Source organism: Salvelinus namaycush, chromosome 3, assembly GCF_016432855.1.
Source record: "Salvelinus namaycush isolate Seneca chromosome 3, SaNama_1.0, whole genome shotgun sequence".
Taxonomy (NCBI): Eukaryota; Metazoa; Chordata; class Actinopteri; order Salmoniformes; family Salmonidae; genus Salvelinus; species Salvelinus namaycush.
In genome coordinates, this window is record NC_052309.1 from 84,748,348 (window position 1) to 84,764,166 (window position 15,819).

The 15,819-nt window shown below is 45.1% G+C and overlaps 1 protein-coding gene across 1 annotated transcript; it reads right to left on the reverse strand.

The window, feature by feature from the left end:
- Positions 1-13,416: 13,416 nt before the first annotated feature.
- On the reverse strand, positions 13,417-15,075 carry LOC120044680 (inward rectifier potassium channel 2-like). Its single transcript, XM_038989355.1, has 2 exons — positions 13,642-15,075; positions 13,417-13,590 (listed from the first exon to the last, which is right to left on the reverse strand). Exons 1-2 carry the CDS (start codon positions 14,794-14,796, stop codon positions 13,417-13,419), a joined length of 1,329 nt encoding a protein of 442 aa, XP_038845283.1. The 5' UTR covers positions 14,797-15,075.
- Between the last annotated feature and the right edge of the window lie 744 nt (positions 15,076-15,819).

The following is a 15,819-nucleotide window of genomic DNA, read 5'->3' on the forward strand; positions in this document are numbered from 1 at the left end:
AGTACGTAACAGTTGAGATGTAAGGAATCTAGAGTACGTAACAGTTGAGATGTAAGGAATCTAGAGTACGTAACAGTTGAGATGTAAGGAATCTAGAGTACGTAACAGTTGAGGTGTAAGGAATCTAGAGTACGTAACAGTTGAGGTGTAAGGAATCTAGAGTACGTAACAGTTGAGATGTAAGGAATCTAGAGTACGTAACAGTTGTCCTTGAGTTGGGTTTATTTTCATTTACATCATGCCCACAGCTGGCAGCACTGAAGTCATCATCAATTCAGACCGCAGCCCCACGTGCCCACAGCTGGCAGCACTGAAGTCATCATCAATTCCCCGTGACCCGATCATAATGCCTTTGGGTGCAGAACTCTTCCCACGTGTCGAACACACACACAAGAGACCCCCACATCAAAGCATGCATGGAAGACCCACATCTGGTTCTCAGGCACATTTCCTAATGTGGAGGTTTGAAACTGAGGCTAAACCAAGTCAGTTCAGCCCCTCTATAAAGTCTGTGGGCAATTGGCAGCCGTATTGATCCCACCCCCATCCTGCTGTGTTGAGAGGTGAAGAGGTTAGTCATTGACACAGGAAGTCTGCCAGTCACACACACACACACACACACACACACACACACACACACACACACACACACACACACACACACACACACACACACACACACACACACACACACACACACACACACACACAGCACATACCCTCAAATAATGATGTCTGTCAACGATGGGAAGTAGTAAGTTAAACTTAGCATGATGTCACAAATGAATTTACAACATGTTTGTGTGGCTCGAGGCAGGGTAGCCTACACTGCTAAATAAGGGGATTTCTAGATCTAGAACCTATTGAACCGTTTCTTCTAATATATTTTCATATTATAGTCATATTTTTGTAACTTCTGCCACAGACAGGCCATCTTTCCTTTTCGGACCAGTTATTAGAGGATCTGAAAAGGTCCTTAAACACTCCCTGTTCTGTAGGGATCAAGTCAGAGGGAGGTACAGTAGTGGTATGACCCAGGACACTCCTGTTCTGTAGGGATCCAGTCAGAGGGAGGTACAGTAGTGGTATGACCCAGGACACTCCTGTTCTGTAGGGATCCAGTCAGAGGGAGGTACAGTAGTGGTATGACCCAGGACACTCCCTGTTCTGTAGGGATCCAGTCAGAGGGAGGTACAGTAGTGGTATGACCCAGGACACTCCTGTTCTGTAGGGATCCAGTTAGAGGGAGGTACAGTAGTGGTATGACCCAGGACACTCCTATTCTGTAGGGATCAAGTCAGAGGGAGGTACAGTAGTGGTATGACCCAGGACACTCCTATTCTGTAGGGATCCAGTCAGAGGGAGGTACAGTAGTGGTATGACCCAGGACACTCCCTGTTCTGTAGGGATCAAGTCAGAGGGGGGTAGAGTAGTGGTATGACCCAGGACACTCCTGTTCTGTAGGGATCAAGTCAGAGGGAGGTACAGTAGTGGTATGACCCAGGACACTCCTGTTCTGTAGGGATCAAGTCAGAGGGAGGTACAGTAGTGGTATGACCCAGGACACTCCCTGTTCTGTAGGGATCAAGTCAGAGGGAGGTACAGTAGTGGTATGACCCAGGACACTCCTGTTCTGTAGGGATCAAGTCAGAGGGAGGTACAGTAGTGGTATGACCCAGGACACTCCCTGTTCTGTAGGGATCCAGTTAGAGGGAGGTACAGTAGTGGTATGACCCAGGACACTCCTGTTCTGTAGGGATCCAGTTAGAGGGAGGTACAGTAGTGGTATGACCCAGGACACTCCCTATTCTGTAGGGATCCAGTTAGAGGGAGGTACAGTAGTGGTATGACCCAGGACACTCCCTGTTCTGTAGGGATCCAGTTAGAGGGAGGTACAGTAGTGGTATGACCCAGGACACTCCTGTTCTGTAGGGATCCAGTTAGAGGGAGGTACAGTAGTGGTATGACCCAGGACACTCCTGTTCTGTAGGGATCAAGTCAGAGGGAGGTACAGTAGTGGTATGACCCAGGACACTCCTGTTCTGTAGGGATCCAGTTAGAGGGAGGTACAGTAGTGGTATGACCCAGGACACTCCCTGTTCTGTAGGGATCCAGTTAGAGGGAGGTACAGTAGTGGTATGACCCAGGACACTCCTGTTCTGTAGGGATCCAGTTAGAGGGAGGTACAGTAGTGGTATGACCCAGGACACTCCTGTTCTGTAGGGATCAAGTCAGAGGGAGGTACAGTAGTGGTATGACCCAGGACACTCCTGTTCTGTAGGGATCCAGTTAGAGGGAGGTACAGTAGTGGTATGACCCAGGACACTCCTGTTCTGTAGGGATCCAGTTAGAGGGAGGTACAGTAGTGGTATGACCCAGGACACTCCTGTTCTGTAGGGATCAAGTCAGAGGGAGGTACAGTAGTGGTATGACCCAGGACACTCCTGTTCTGTAGGGATCCAGTTAGAGGGAGGTACAGTAGTGGTATGACCCAGGACACTCCTGTTCTGTAGGGATCCAGTTAGAGGGAGGTACAGTAGTGGTATGACCCAGGACACTCCTGTTCTGTAGGGATCCAGTTAGAGGGAGGTACAGTAGTGGTATGACCCAGGACACTCCTGTTCTGTAGGGATCCAGTTAGAGGGAGGTACAGTAGTGGTATGACCCAGGACACTCCCTATTCTGTAGGGATCAAGTCAGAGGGAGGTACAGTAGTGGTATGACCCAGGACACTCCCTATTCTGTAGGGATCCAGTTAGAGGGAGGTACAGTAGTGGTATGACCCAGGACACTCCTGTTCTGTAGGGATCCAGTTAGAGGGAGGTACAGTAGTGGTATGACCCAGGACACTCCTATTCTGTAGGGATCCAGTTAGAGGGAGGTACAGTAGTGGTATGACCCAGGACACTCCTATTCTGTAGGGATCAAGTCAGAGGGAGGTACAGTAGTGGTATGACCCAGGACACTCCTGTTCTGTAGGGATCCAGTCAGAGGGAGGTACAGTAGTGGTATGACCCAGGACACTCCTGTTCTGTAGGGATCCAGTCAGAGGGAGGTACAGTAGTGGTATGACCCAGGACACTCCTATTCTGTAGGGATCAAGTCAGAGGGAGGTACAGTAGTGGTATGACCCAGGACACTCCCTGTTCTGTAGGGATCCAGTTAGAGGGAGGTACAGTAGTGGTATGACCCAGGACACTCCCTGTTCTGTAGGGATCCAGTTAGAGGGAGGTACAGTAGTGGTATGACCCAGGACACCCCTATTCTGTAGGGATCAAGTCAGAGGGAGGTACAGTAGTGGTATGACCCAGGACACTCCTGTTCTGTAGGGATCCAGTTAGAGGGAGGTACAGTAGTGGTATGACCCAGGACACTCCTGTTCTGTAGGGATCCAGTTAGAGGGAGGTACAGTAGTGGTATGACCCAGGACACCCCTATTCTGTAGGGATCAAGTCAGAGGGAGGTACAGTAGTGGTATGACCCAGGACACTCCTGTTCTGTAGGGATCCAGTTAGAGGGAGGTACAGTAGTGGTATGACCCAGGACACTCCTGTTCTGTAGGGATCCAGTTAGAGGGAGGTACAGTAGTGGTATGACCCAGGACACTCCTGTTCTGTAGGGATCCAGTTAGAGGGAGGTACAGTAGTGGTATGACCCAGGACACCCCTATTCTGTAGGGATCAAGTCAGAGGGAGGTACAGTAGTGGTATGACCCAGGACACTCCTGTTCTGTAGGGATCCAGTTAGAGGGAGGTACAGTAGTGGTATGACCCAGGACACTCCTGTTCTGTAGGGATCCAGTTAGAGGGAGGTACAGTAGTGGTATGACCCAGGACACTCCTGTTCTGTAGGGATCCAGTTAGAGGGAGGTACAGTAGTGGTATGACCCAGGACACTCCTGTTCTGTAGGGATCCAGTTAGAGGGAGGTACAGTAGTGGTATGACCCAGGACACTCCTGTTCTGTAGGGATCCAGTTAGAGGGAGGTACAGTAGTGGTATGACCCAGGACACCCCTGTTCTGTAGGGATCCAGTTAGAGGGAGGTACAGTAGTGGTATGACCCAGGACACCCCTGTTCTGTAGGGATCCAGTTAGAGGGAGGTACAGTAGTGGTATGACCCAGGACACTCCTGTTCTGTAGGGATCCAGTTAGAGGGAGGTACAGTAGTGGTATGACCCAGGACACTCCTATTCTGTAGGGATCCAGTTAGAGGGAGGTACAGTAGTGGTATGACCCAGGACACTCCTGTTCTGTAGGGATCCAGTTAGAGGGAGGTACAGTAGTGGTATGACCCAGGACACTCCTGTTCTGTAGGGATCCAGTTAGAGGGAGGTACAGTAGTGGTATGACCCAGGACACTCCTGTTCTGTAGGGATCAAGTCAGAGGGAGGTACAGTAGTGGTATGACCCAGGAGTAAGCAGCCAACTATTTCTTAGGAGAGTTCTCTACGTCAGCGTTTCTCTTTCACAGTGAAAGAGAAGCCGAGCAGAAGGCTGTGTGTCAGGGTTGTCCTTTTCAGTTTATTGAGAAGTCATTTCAGTTTACTTCCTGAACTGCCTGCCTTCCATTCGAATTGACCCCAACCCTGCTGTGTGTGCAATCCGGCCTCATTCTCCTGCTTGGACTTCCATCTGATTCATACGGAGGACTACAGCCTCTGTCAGCATGCACAGCACAGAGCCAGGGGCCTTGTTCCAAACCATGCCTAAGGGACAAGCTGAAATACAACATAGTCAATGTTTTATGGTGACATCAAAGGTCATGAAGAGGCTGTGGGTTGTTTGTCTTCTAGGCAAACAGAGTGTTAGTGTTCCTACTCCTGAACGCAGAGGGTGGAAACTGAATCCCTCTAACATGACGGTTAACACTCACAACTAACAAAGTGCTCAGAGAGATATAAGCACTGGAATTGACCCAGGGCCTTACTCACACACACTGCTGTGGCACGATCACATGTCAATATCAATGAGTTGATGAGGTGACCCAGGACACAGCATATGAGCTGTGTGTGTGTGTGTGTGTGTGTGTGTGTGTGTGTGTGTGTGTGTGTGTGTGTGTGTGTGTGTGTGCTGCTTGCTCAGTTTGGAATTCACTTCAGGCACTTTCTGGGGCAGAAGGGTGTCGACTAGGACCTGGGACCTCCCCTTGTGGTTGTGACAATTCTGATGCTGGATATTTTGGGAAACTAGTATAAGTCTAGTAACACATGGCAGGAAGTCTAGCAATGTGAGGTTCTTGATCCATGTGAGGGCAATGTGAGGTTCTTGATCCATGTGAGGGCAATGTGAGGTTCTTAATCCATGTGAGGGCAATGTGAGGTTCTTGATCCATGTGAGGGCAATGTGAGGTTCTTGATCCATGTGAGGGCAATGTGAGGTTCTTGATCCATGTGAGGGCAATGTGAGGTTCTTAATCCATGTGAGGGCAATGTGAGGTTCTTGATCCATGTGAGGGCAATGTGAGGTTCTTGATCCATGTGAGGGCAATGTGAGGTTCTTGATCCATGTGAGGGCAATGTGAGGTTCTTGATCCATGTGAGGGCAATGTGAGGTTCTTGATCCATGAGAGGGCAATGTGAGATTCTTGATCCATGAGAGGGTGGTCTAACGGAGGATTTTTCTTAGAGGATCTGTAAAAGTAAAAAAGTAAAAGAAAAGGAAATGTAACACGATTACCTTCATCATTCAGAGCGTGATCTCTGGTGATGTTTTATTAGATAATGTGGAAAAAGCCCCAGGGCTGTACCCACTCCATAAGTAGAACCAAATCAAATGGACTCACTGCCTCCCTGGCTGTCTGATCGATCTTCTGACTTCCCCTCATGCTGTCAGACTCCTGCCCACAGTTGGAAACTCATTTGAAATTTGTTGACTAAATATGTTTCTGTGGAAGATAGGAACACTCTCATTTCTAGGTGTACTGATGATGAATGAATATATTTGGAATGTCTTCCTGAGTCGATGTAGAGGTTGTCTCTTTCTACTGTAAGTCTAACAACCACTGAGTAGCCTTTCTATCCCCTCTGGAGTTGTGGACTATGGGGAGGTGGTTACATAATATGTGCTTGTCTGTAGTGCAGAGGATAAAACGGCATCAGAGCCCACAGCTGCTATTATCAACACAATCTATGAATTAAGCGAATGACCTGTGAATTTAATATGAACCTTGAATGAAAAGTCATCATAAAAAAGGTTTGGGACTGTTCTCTTTCGGAGTCTCTCTGTCCCCTCTCTCTTTTAGACGTTGACTATATGTTAAGATTCATATCGACATGCTTGTGTACCAATCAATACAATTTACAAATGAGCACAATATAACTCTAAAGCATTACATTGTCCCCTGTCAGTAGTCTGCAGTTCAGGACCACATTATAACTGTCCTCTTTTTCCATAGTTTACCAAAGTGAAGCGTTCCTTCCATGCCTGTCGTTGAAAATGACTTCCAACAGAGGAGGGGGATTAAAATAGCTTGGTGTCTCTGTGGGCTTCGCAAAACTTTTCAGTCAGTCAAGTTTGGTGAATAAATGGATGGTGTGAGCTCTGACAGCGAATGGCTTGGAATCTGGGCCATTGGTCTAAATTTGAGGGAGCCTCCTACACAACCAGCCCCCGTCCAGTTCATTCTATCAGGGCTCCTCTCTCTCTCTTTCTCTGTCTCTCTTTCTCTCTGTCTGTCTCTGTCTCTCTGTGTCTCTGTCTCTGTCTCTCTCTCTCTCTGATGTAGTATGTAGGTCATAAACCGACATCTTTGCAAAAATCAACCCCCTTAGAAATCAGATATTTTCCACACCTTATGCAAACATAGATACCGTAACAAACATAGCTAGATGCTTTGGCTTTCTAACTGGATTGCATAGGCCGGGGCCTGCTGTTGTGAGACAAAGGCTCAAATGTGTATATACCTGGACTGTAACTTAACCACTTGTAATGGATGTGGTAAGAGTTCACATTCAACAAACACCAATCATTCAGAACTGATGTTTTTGAGGATTTATGTTACTTTTTATTGAAAAAGACTAAACAAAATTGTCACAGACATAATAATAATATTATTATCAACAACTGCAATATTAATATGTATCTACAATATAATTCACAAAATAAAAAGAATCTGTACAACTTCTGGTTTGTGCAGGACATTATAGGAAGACTCTGATAGAAAAATAGACTCAACAGAAGAAGATGAAAGGTACATAGAAGGGAAGAATGAAACGGGGCCGCACCAGTGACTGACCTGGCATCACCGTATGACAACCCAATACACACCAAGTCTGTCATGGGGATGCAGTCAGACCTCCATGGACATTCTCTTATATATAATCACATTTTCTTATGAAGAATTTGCTAACAATAAAAAACAAAACATTTGTATTTGCCTATGTTAATGACATAGGCAATAAAAAGTGACACTTTTGAGCAAGTTGCAAACAATTTCAACACTAAACGTACATTCGGAGTAGAATTTGTGCATGTCTACGGTAACAAATTGTGAAGATTCGTTAGGCCTACTGTATATAGCCAGAATAAAAAGATCCATATTTTTGTACGACTATAACTCGTCTAGTGCGTGTGCATTAGTGTGTACGTTTGTGTGCCTGTATGTGTGCACACATTTCTGTCTGCCTGTTCAGCTTTTGTGTGCCGCACTGTCTGTGTCTGAAAGATAAGAGAACTTGTCCGCCTCATACTCTATGCACCATGCCTTAAAGCAATGTGACAACACAAAGTGCTGGTCCTTTCAGAAGTGACAAAACAACAGATCTGCTCCCTCTTCACAAGACCCAGCACACATTAGTCTTCCCAGACCTCGGGCAACAGCACTGAACATTGTGGGAGGTAACCCGTCTGCCTAAGGAGACTAATCACACACAGCAAAGTAACACGGTTTTTAATGTCCCCAGTCAGACAAGGCCAAAACACTGATCTAAATACACAGTAGTAGTCGACATTATACGAGAACAGATGGTTTCAAATCAACAACAAAAAAAGAACAGATGAAGGTTTTATGTACATTTGGCTTTTCACAAAAACTGAAAAAAATAAAAGGTTTCTACAGCCAGTGTCATGGAATTGGAGGAGGGGGGGTGTTCTCTTGAAGAGGAAAGTGCACTGTAGCTTTGGATAACTGATAACACTGATAGAATCAGGTCTTTCTACATGGTTTTCAATTAAATAAGTACCTCCACATTTTTACTGTTATTCAAAATGGATACTTATAATAGACAAATAATACATTTTGACTCCTACGTTTCATTCTAACCATACAATATGTAACTTAGCAGCACTTTATTACCTACATTCATCTGCCCACTCCCTTCCAGCTTTCTAGCTCAGGGTGTCTGGATCCTGAGGGGTCTGGCCAGACACACAAGCCCAGGCTGACATACAGAAGGAGACAGAGATGATGTTCAAAAAGATGGGAACCAAGTGTTCTAATCCAATGCATTCAGGTCCATAGATGCGGTAAAGGAGTCAATGGAATGCAGATGTGTTCGTGAGAGTCTCCCCTTTCCACAGTGGGGTCATATTAGTTTGTAGCCCAAACAGTTCGGACACTACAGATAGAAGTTGGCACATCAGCATTACTGACTTCAGACAAGTCCCGTGGGGATTATGGGGGTCGTAGAGCAGAACGGAGATCACCATTGTGTTTCCATAGAATGGTCATATTAGTTTGTAGGCCAAACCGGATGCTACAGCCGTTTTAGTGAATAGACCGATTTTTGGTCTTACAAAAAATGTATCTCTAGTTTAAAGTGACCGATTTTTTTTTTTTTTTTTTTGTGTTACTTAGATTGACGCACAGGTGAATTACTTAGATTGACGCAAGGATTAAGTCCGATATGGATATATTTGACTATTTCCTTAGAAGTCGCAGAAGTTTAGAAGAAGTGACTGCTAAATGCTAACTCCCGTTCGTATAAGCTGATAAGCATAGCTAGCATACAGAAATCTGTGTTGGTAGTCAAATTTGTTTTTTAACTGTAATGCAGTTGATTGGTGACAATGACATCAACATCCATACAAACAATATACTCCAATTTTTACCTCAACATAGTGTGAAATACAGTGCCTTCAAAAAGTATTCACACTTTTTACACATTTTGCTGTTTTTACACACAAGCCTGAATTGTAAATTGATAAAATTTTGATTTTGTCTCTCTGATCTACATACAATACCCCATAATGTCAAAGTGGAATTTTTTACAAATGTATTAATTTGTAATCGCTGCCAATGGTGATTCTGAAATGTATTGACTCAGGGGTGTGAATACTTGTAAATTAGATATTTATTTATTTAATTTTCAATAAATTAGCAGACATTTCTTAAAACAAATTTCACTTTGTCATTTTGAGGTATGGTGTGTAAGGGAAAGGGAAAGCGGGATACCTAGTAGATGGGTGAGAAAAAACATATATTTAATCAATTTCGAATTCAGGCTGTAACACAAGAAAATGTGGAATAAGTCAAGGGGTATGAATACTTTCTGAAGGCACTGTACACATAAAATATTGCCTTAATGTAGGCACATTTTGCTGGGGGGCAATGAGGAGACTCGGGAGCTTTCCCCCACGGCTCTTTCCCCCACGGCTCTTTCCCCCACGGCTCTTTCCCCCACGGCTCTTTCCCCCACGACTCTTTCCCCCACGGCTCTTTCCCCCACGGCTCTTTCCCCCACGGCTCTTTCCCCCACGGCTCTTTCCCCCACGGCTCTTTCCCCCACGGCTCTTTCCCCCACGGCTCTTTCCCCCACGCATTTCCATGGCAATTCCATTGTTTTGGTCCAGTTCAATTGACCTATTTCACACATCTATTCAGTGGGAGTTCCGTTGAATGAAATCACTGTCTTATCCTTCTTCATCTCATCCTAGGTCAGCGTTTACCTAAGTAGGGATTGCTACCTCATGTGTGGTTGCCTGATTTTAAAATGGGGTCATGAGAGAAACTGAAATAAAATGAACTAAATCGTGCTCGGTTCATAGAACCGGGGTTACGTGAGTAACCTCCGCTTGGCGCTAGATGTGGTTGTAATAAACAGAGCGGTTTGTGTTTCCTTCCTACAAATGAGGCTCTATCTTCTTAACCGTTTAAGCTACACAATATTATGACCCCATCACGGAAAGATAAGACTCTCAGGAGCACATCCTGTATGTGTCTTATGTTTCCTTCTGACCAAAATCAGCGCAGGACTCATTATGACAAGACCAGGCACTAAATCAGACTGGGTGAAAAGAACATAGTCAATGAAATGTTCTTTTCTACACAGAAGATCATGCAGAATTATTGCCTGATGATATTCTGAACTTCCCAATACATTTCTGATGCATTTCAGTCACTTCAAACTATACTTCCTTCAAAAGTACTGTCAGACTGATTTGTAATAGACTGTCATAGCCCAAATTTAAAAATTAAACATTGGCCACTGATTACATCACTTTTTTCACACGGTGGGGTCGTGGGCCAAAATAACAAAATGGGGTCGCGGGCCAAAATATCAAAATGGGGTTGCGGGCCAAAATATCAAAATGGGGTCGCAGGCCAAAAAGGTTTGGGAACCCCTGTACTAGGTACCCCTGGACCGTTGAGATGTATCTTCCTGCCGGTTTATATGACACCTCTTGCACTGTGAGCTGTTTAAAAGCCAAATCTCAAGTGATGGCTCATGTTACTGAGACTTGCGTTAAGGCTCACGTTGCGAAAGACGCTATAAAGATGTAGGATCTTAATTTGACCACTCTGTTGTCGCTGAAAATATTCCTGCGCTGGAGAAATGCAGATGAGCTTGGCGATTTAAATACCGCACTAACACACGGTTGGCTATATTATCAGTATTGCACTTTTCATGTAGCCTAACCACCGATCAAACAACATTACATTGGCGAAAAAGAGTAAACACTCAAATCTGGTTGCTGCAGGATTATTTTGCTGCGACAATACCGGTCAAATTAAGATCTTACATCTGTACTAAGACAACAAGAAGATGCATAATGTGCATAACGCCCCACACACACACACACACACACACACACACACACACACACACACACACACACACACACACACACACACACACACACACACACACACACACACACACACACACACACACACACACACACACACACACACACACACACTTTCATGGAGGAAGACTACCTGTTGGTAAACTGTGGCCAAATTAGTGGTATTACATGTAATCTTCAAAGATTATTTTCAAAGGGTGAAAAATGTAATATACTTTTTGTACAGAGATTAAGCTGTGTATACTTTTAGATTGTCAAACTGTGCAGCAGTTCAATTGAGAAAATAACTACATGCTGTAGCTACATTTCTTGGCATCTAACTGACACAATCTTTTACACAAGAAAAGGATCTCTTCCCTTTTTGTTCTGGATAACATACGTTTCCTATATTTCCACCGCTATTTGAAGGTTGAGAACACAACAGGACAGGCTGGTTGACTGGGAATACAACACTCCTTCCCTGCTACGAACACTATCCCTCTCCAGCCACCCTGAATTAGTCCAAGTAAACAACACTAAGCTAATTCACTAAGCTAATTCAAAATATCAGGGCAGCTCATATTTACAAAATATGCAAATAGAAACATCTCTTTGGTTGTAGCGTTTACAGCGATTAAACTGTAGCAAACTGTAGTATACTGTAGAAAACTATACTCCACACTGTAGTATACTGTAGAATACTATACTCCACACTGTAGTATACTGTAGAATACTATACTATACACTGTAGTATCCCTTGATCGTGTAGTACTTACTACGGAATTTTGTAGTATACTGTAGAATACTATACTATACACTGTAGTATCCCTCGATCATGTAGTGCAAGGACCATAAACTAGATTCAGTCGCGGGCTGATTTTTTCTTGAGCAGAAGGTTGAGGGGCCAGAACATAATTACAAATAATTAGCAAATTGGTCGCAAGAAGCCCAAAAATATATGATATTTGACTAAAACATAACAATTTCAAACTTTGCTTATATTTGTATAGGATCATGTGTCTATTACGCGTGGGAATAGTTGGCAACAGATTTCTGAAATAAAAATCGTTTGTAACTGATTTCCTGGTGTTTTTACAGTCTTTTATGTCCAACAATGAAAATGCTAAATAATGAAAACTGGGGGGGCCAAATAAATTCGGCCCGCGGGCCACTAGTTGGGGAAGCCTGATGTAGTGCTTACTATATCATTCTTTGTTGTATTGGTATGCTAATATTGAATTTGCATATGTCCTGCACATTCCCCTCCCCACACCCCAATTAGTGCCACAGATAGACCACATATAACAAAAGAGAATAAAAAAGGGAATAAAACAAAAATACTATAGTAAATACTACAGTATACTACAGTAATGTCTGCAAAAACACTATAGTAAAACCTACAGTATACTACAGTAATGTCTGCAAAAACACTATATTAAATACTACAGTATACTACAGTAATGTCTGCAAAAACACTATAGTAAATACTACAGTATACTACAGTAATGTCTGCAAAAACACTATAGTAAAACCTACAGTATACTACAGTAATGTCTGCAAAAATACTATAGTAAATACTACAGTATACTACAGTAATGTCTGCAAAAACACTATAGTAAATACTACAGTATACTACAGTAATGTCTGAAAAAACACTATAGTAAATATTACAGTATACTAGAGTAATATCTGCAAAAGCATTATAGTAAATACTGTAGTATAATACAGTAATGTCTGCAAAAACACTATAGTAAAACCTACAGTATACTACAGTAATGTCTGCAAAATACTATAGTAAATACTACAGTATACTACAGTAATGTCTGCAAAAACACTATAGTAAATACTACAGTATGCTACAGTCAAATCCGCATAAACACTAGTAAATAAATATAGTAATACTACTAAAGTATAGGTATATATAATTTTTCATGTGGAATGTCTCAATGTGACAAATTTCTAATGTTCTCTTGCTACTTTCAAAGGCTCACGCACGCACGCACGCACGCACGCACGCACGCACGCACGCACGCACGCACGCACGCACGCACGCACGCGCGCACACACACACACACACACACACACACACACACACACACACAGTATAAAATGCTACCTAACCCGTCTCATTCCTATAGTGCCACGGGCCAGAAGAGCCATCAACTCCTCTCAGTCAATCTCCCATCGCCTCCCACCAGATGAGGGACTTGTGTGAAGAGAATAAATAATATTGCATCATTTTCTCTGGTCTGTTAATTCTGTATTCACTTGTGCCTGAGTATCTTCCTCAGAAAATGACACTCACCTCACAGTCAAGCCATCCTGCAGTAGTACAGACAGCCGTTAGGAGCAAAGGTCAAACCTATCATAATAGTATTTCATGTAGTATTTCCCCCCTAACATCTCTGCAGTCATATTTCTGATTCTCGTCTTAGAGGCCTTGCTTCTGAAGGCATCGTCAGACTCCTGGTATCCTGATTGTGTTCAGAATCTACAGAGACTGTGTCTGTGTTTGTCTCCTCCAGTGTTGCATTCTCAATGCCGTTCTCAATAGCACCCTGATCCTCCATTTTTACCTCCTCCTTCTCCTCCCCATCCTCCTCTTTCTCCTCATCAAACGTCTCCTCCATCTCCACTTTTTCAAGGGCCACCTCGTTCTCATAACAGAAGGAGTTGGAGCAAGAGACCAGAGACTTCTTCTCGGCCAGGTCCCTGGCACTACACTGGGGCGTGCTGCTCACCTCGTAGGTTTTCTCGAAGCGCGAGTAGTCCACCTTGTAGTAGTTATTCTCCTCGAACAGGACTGGCTCGAAGCGGTGGCCCCAGAGAACCTCGCTGGCCACGTAGGAGCTGCGGCACTGGGTGGTCATGGCCGTGGCTTCCACCATACCTTCCAGGATCACCACCATCTCAAACTGGGACGTTTCCAGCTCCTGCTTGCTCATCTCGTACAAGGGGCTGTCCTCGTCAATCTCGTGGACAATGGTGATGGGCGACACCAGGAAGACGCGGTCGACGCCGCTGTCGAAGCCCACGTCGATGTCCATCTGGTCCAGGGGGATATACTCGCCTTCGGCCGTGGTTCGCGACCTGAGGAGGTGGGCGCGCACGTGGGCCTCCACCAGGTGGCTCTTGCGCAGGTTCCCCACGCGCCACATCAGACACAGTTTGCTGTCCCGCATGGCTACCGTGGCGTAGTGGCTGAAGAGCAGCGTCTCGTTCCTCTTCTTGGGCTTGGCCATCTTAGCCATGATGGCGCCAATGATGAAGGCGTCGATGATGCAGCCGAAGATGCTCTGGAAGACCACCATGAAGACGGCCACGGGACACTCCTCGGTGACGTAGCGGTAGCCGTAGCCAATGGTGGTCTGCGTCTCCACGGAGAAGAGGAAGGCGGCGGTGAAGCTGTTGACGTTGGACACGCACATCTGCGTCTCGTTCTCCAAGTCGCCGTAGGAGAGCGCTACCAGCCAGAAGACGAAGCCGAAGAAGAGCCAGGAGAGGAGGAAGGACAGGCAGAAGATGATCAACATCCATCGCCAGCGGATGTCCACACAGGTGGTGAACAGGTCGGCAAGGTAACGTTGGCCCTTCTCGCTCATGTTGATGAACTGCACGTTGCAGTGGCCGTCCTTCTGGACGAAGCGGCTCACAGCCTGCTGCTGCGCCGCGTGAACCTTGGCCACCGTGCCGTTGGTGTAGCCGTTGGGCACGGCGGCGATGGCGGCCAGCTTCATGCCATCTTCCTCGGAGGAGACAATGCTGTAGCGGTGGCTTCGCACGCTCCCCATGGCTTCCCCTTGGGAGGAGGAGCAGCTGGGCCCAACCGCTGCTTCTGCTCTGGAAAACAGTCTGAGTTTTTGGTAGAAGCGTTGGAGAAACAGTTTTGAACGCTCGCGGGGTCCCACTAAGACAGGAAATGTGGAGTTTAGGACGATAGGGTCCTAGGGACTTGGATGGGGAAAAGCTGCCCCTGCTGCTGTTGCACCTGGGCTTCTCCAGAGGAGAGCTGTGCCGGCGAGGGGCCTGCTCAGTCCTCCTCTCTTATGGGTGTCTTGGACCTCATCAGTGAAGTGGGCTGTGGAAAGGACAAGCAGGAAGAAAAGTCTGTGTTAAGACTAATGGAACCACGAGGACAGATCAGCGGCGTTCAACCTATTGTCTAAATGATGCATTCAACACTCAAAGCTGCCAGCACCACAACTTGACAATTCACATGGAAGTAAATACATTCTACTGTACATTTTAGAATATTTAAGTAAATGTTGGGCTCAGGGATTGGAGACATGACACAGACATTTTTTATTCCAGTTCTGTGGCAGCTGACAAGGTAACAGATCCTCTCTGCTCTGCTTAGTGCTCGTATTAATTAGGCTAGACCAGCCAATTGAAAGTCACATTACAGATCAGGTTCATGTTAATCAAACAAGTCATTGGAGCACAAAGGAACCACTATGTGTGTCCATCACGGGAGGTTGGTGGCACCTGAATTGGGGAGGATGGGCTCATAGTAATGACTGGAGCTGAATCGGTGGAATGGTATCTTATACATCAAACATATGGTTTCCAGGTGTCTAATGCCATTCCATTCGCTCCGTTCCTGACATTATTATAAGCCGTTCTCCTGTGGTGTCCATGTATGTGGGTTTCTGCAAAAAATATCAGTGATCATACCTTTTCCCAATATCTTTTTACTTGATATTTTTCCCCCAATTGTTTATTTACATAGTGCTAATGTCTAATGCTTGTCCACCACTGTAAGAGTTAAATAGACATATTTTAGTCAGTATTTTCTGTGGGATCTTTCAATGATC

Bases quoted from the DNA above. Each gene is read 5' to 3' on its own strand.
- LOC120044680 (XM_038989355.1), bottom strand. From the start codon at position 14,796: ATGGGGAGCGTGCGAAGCCACCGCTACAGCATTGTCTCCTCCGAGGAA. The intron at 13,591-13,641 runs GTGGAGATGGAG...GATGGGGAGGAG, and splicing joins ACGAGGTGGCCCTTGAAAAA to AAGGAGGAGGTAAAAATGGA.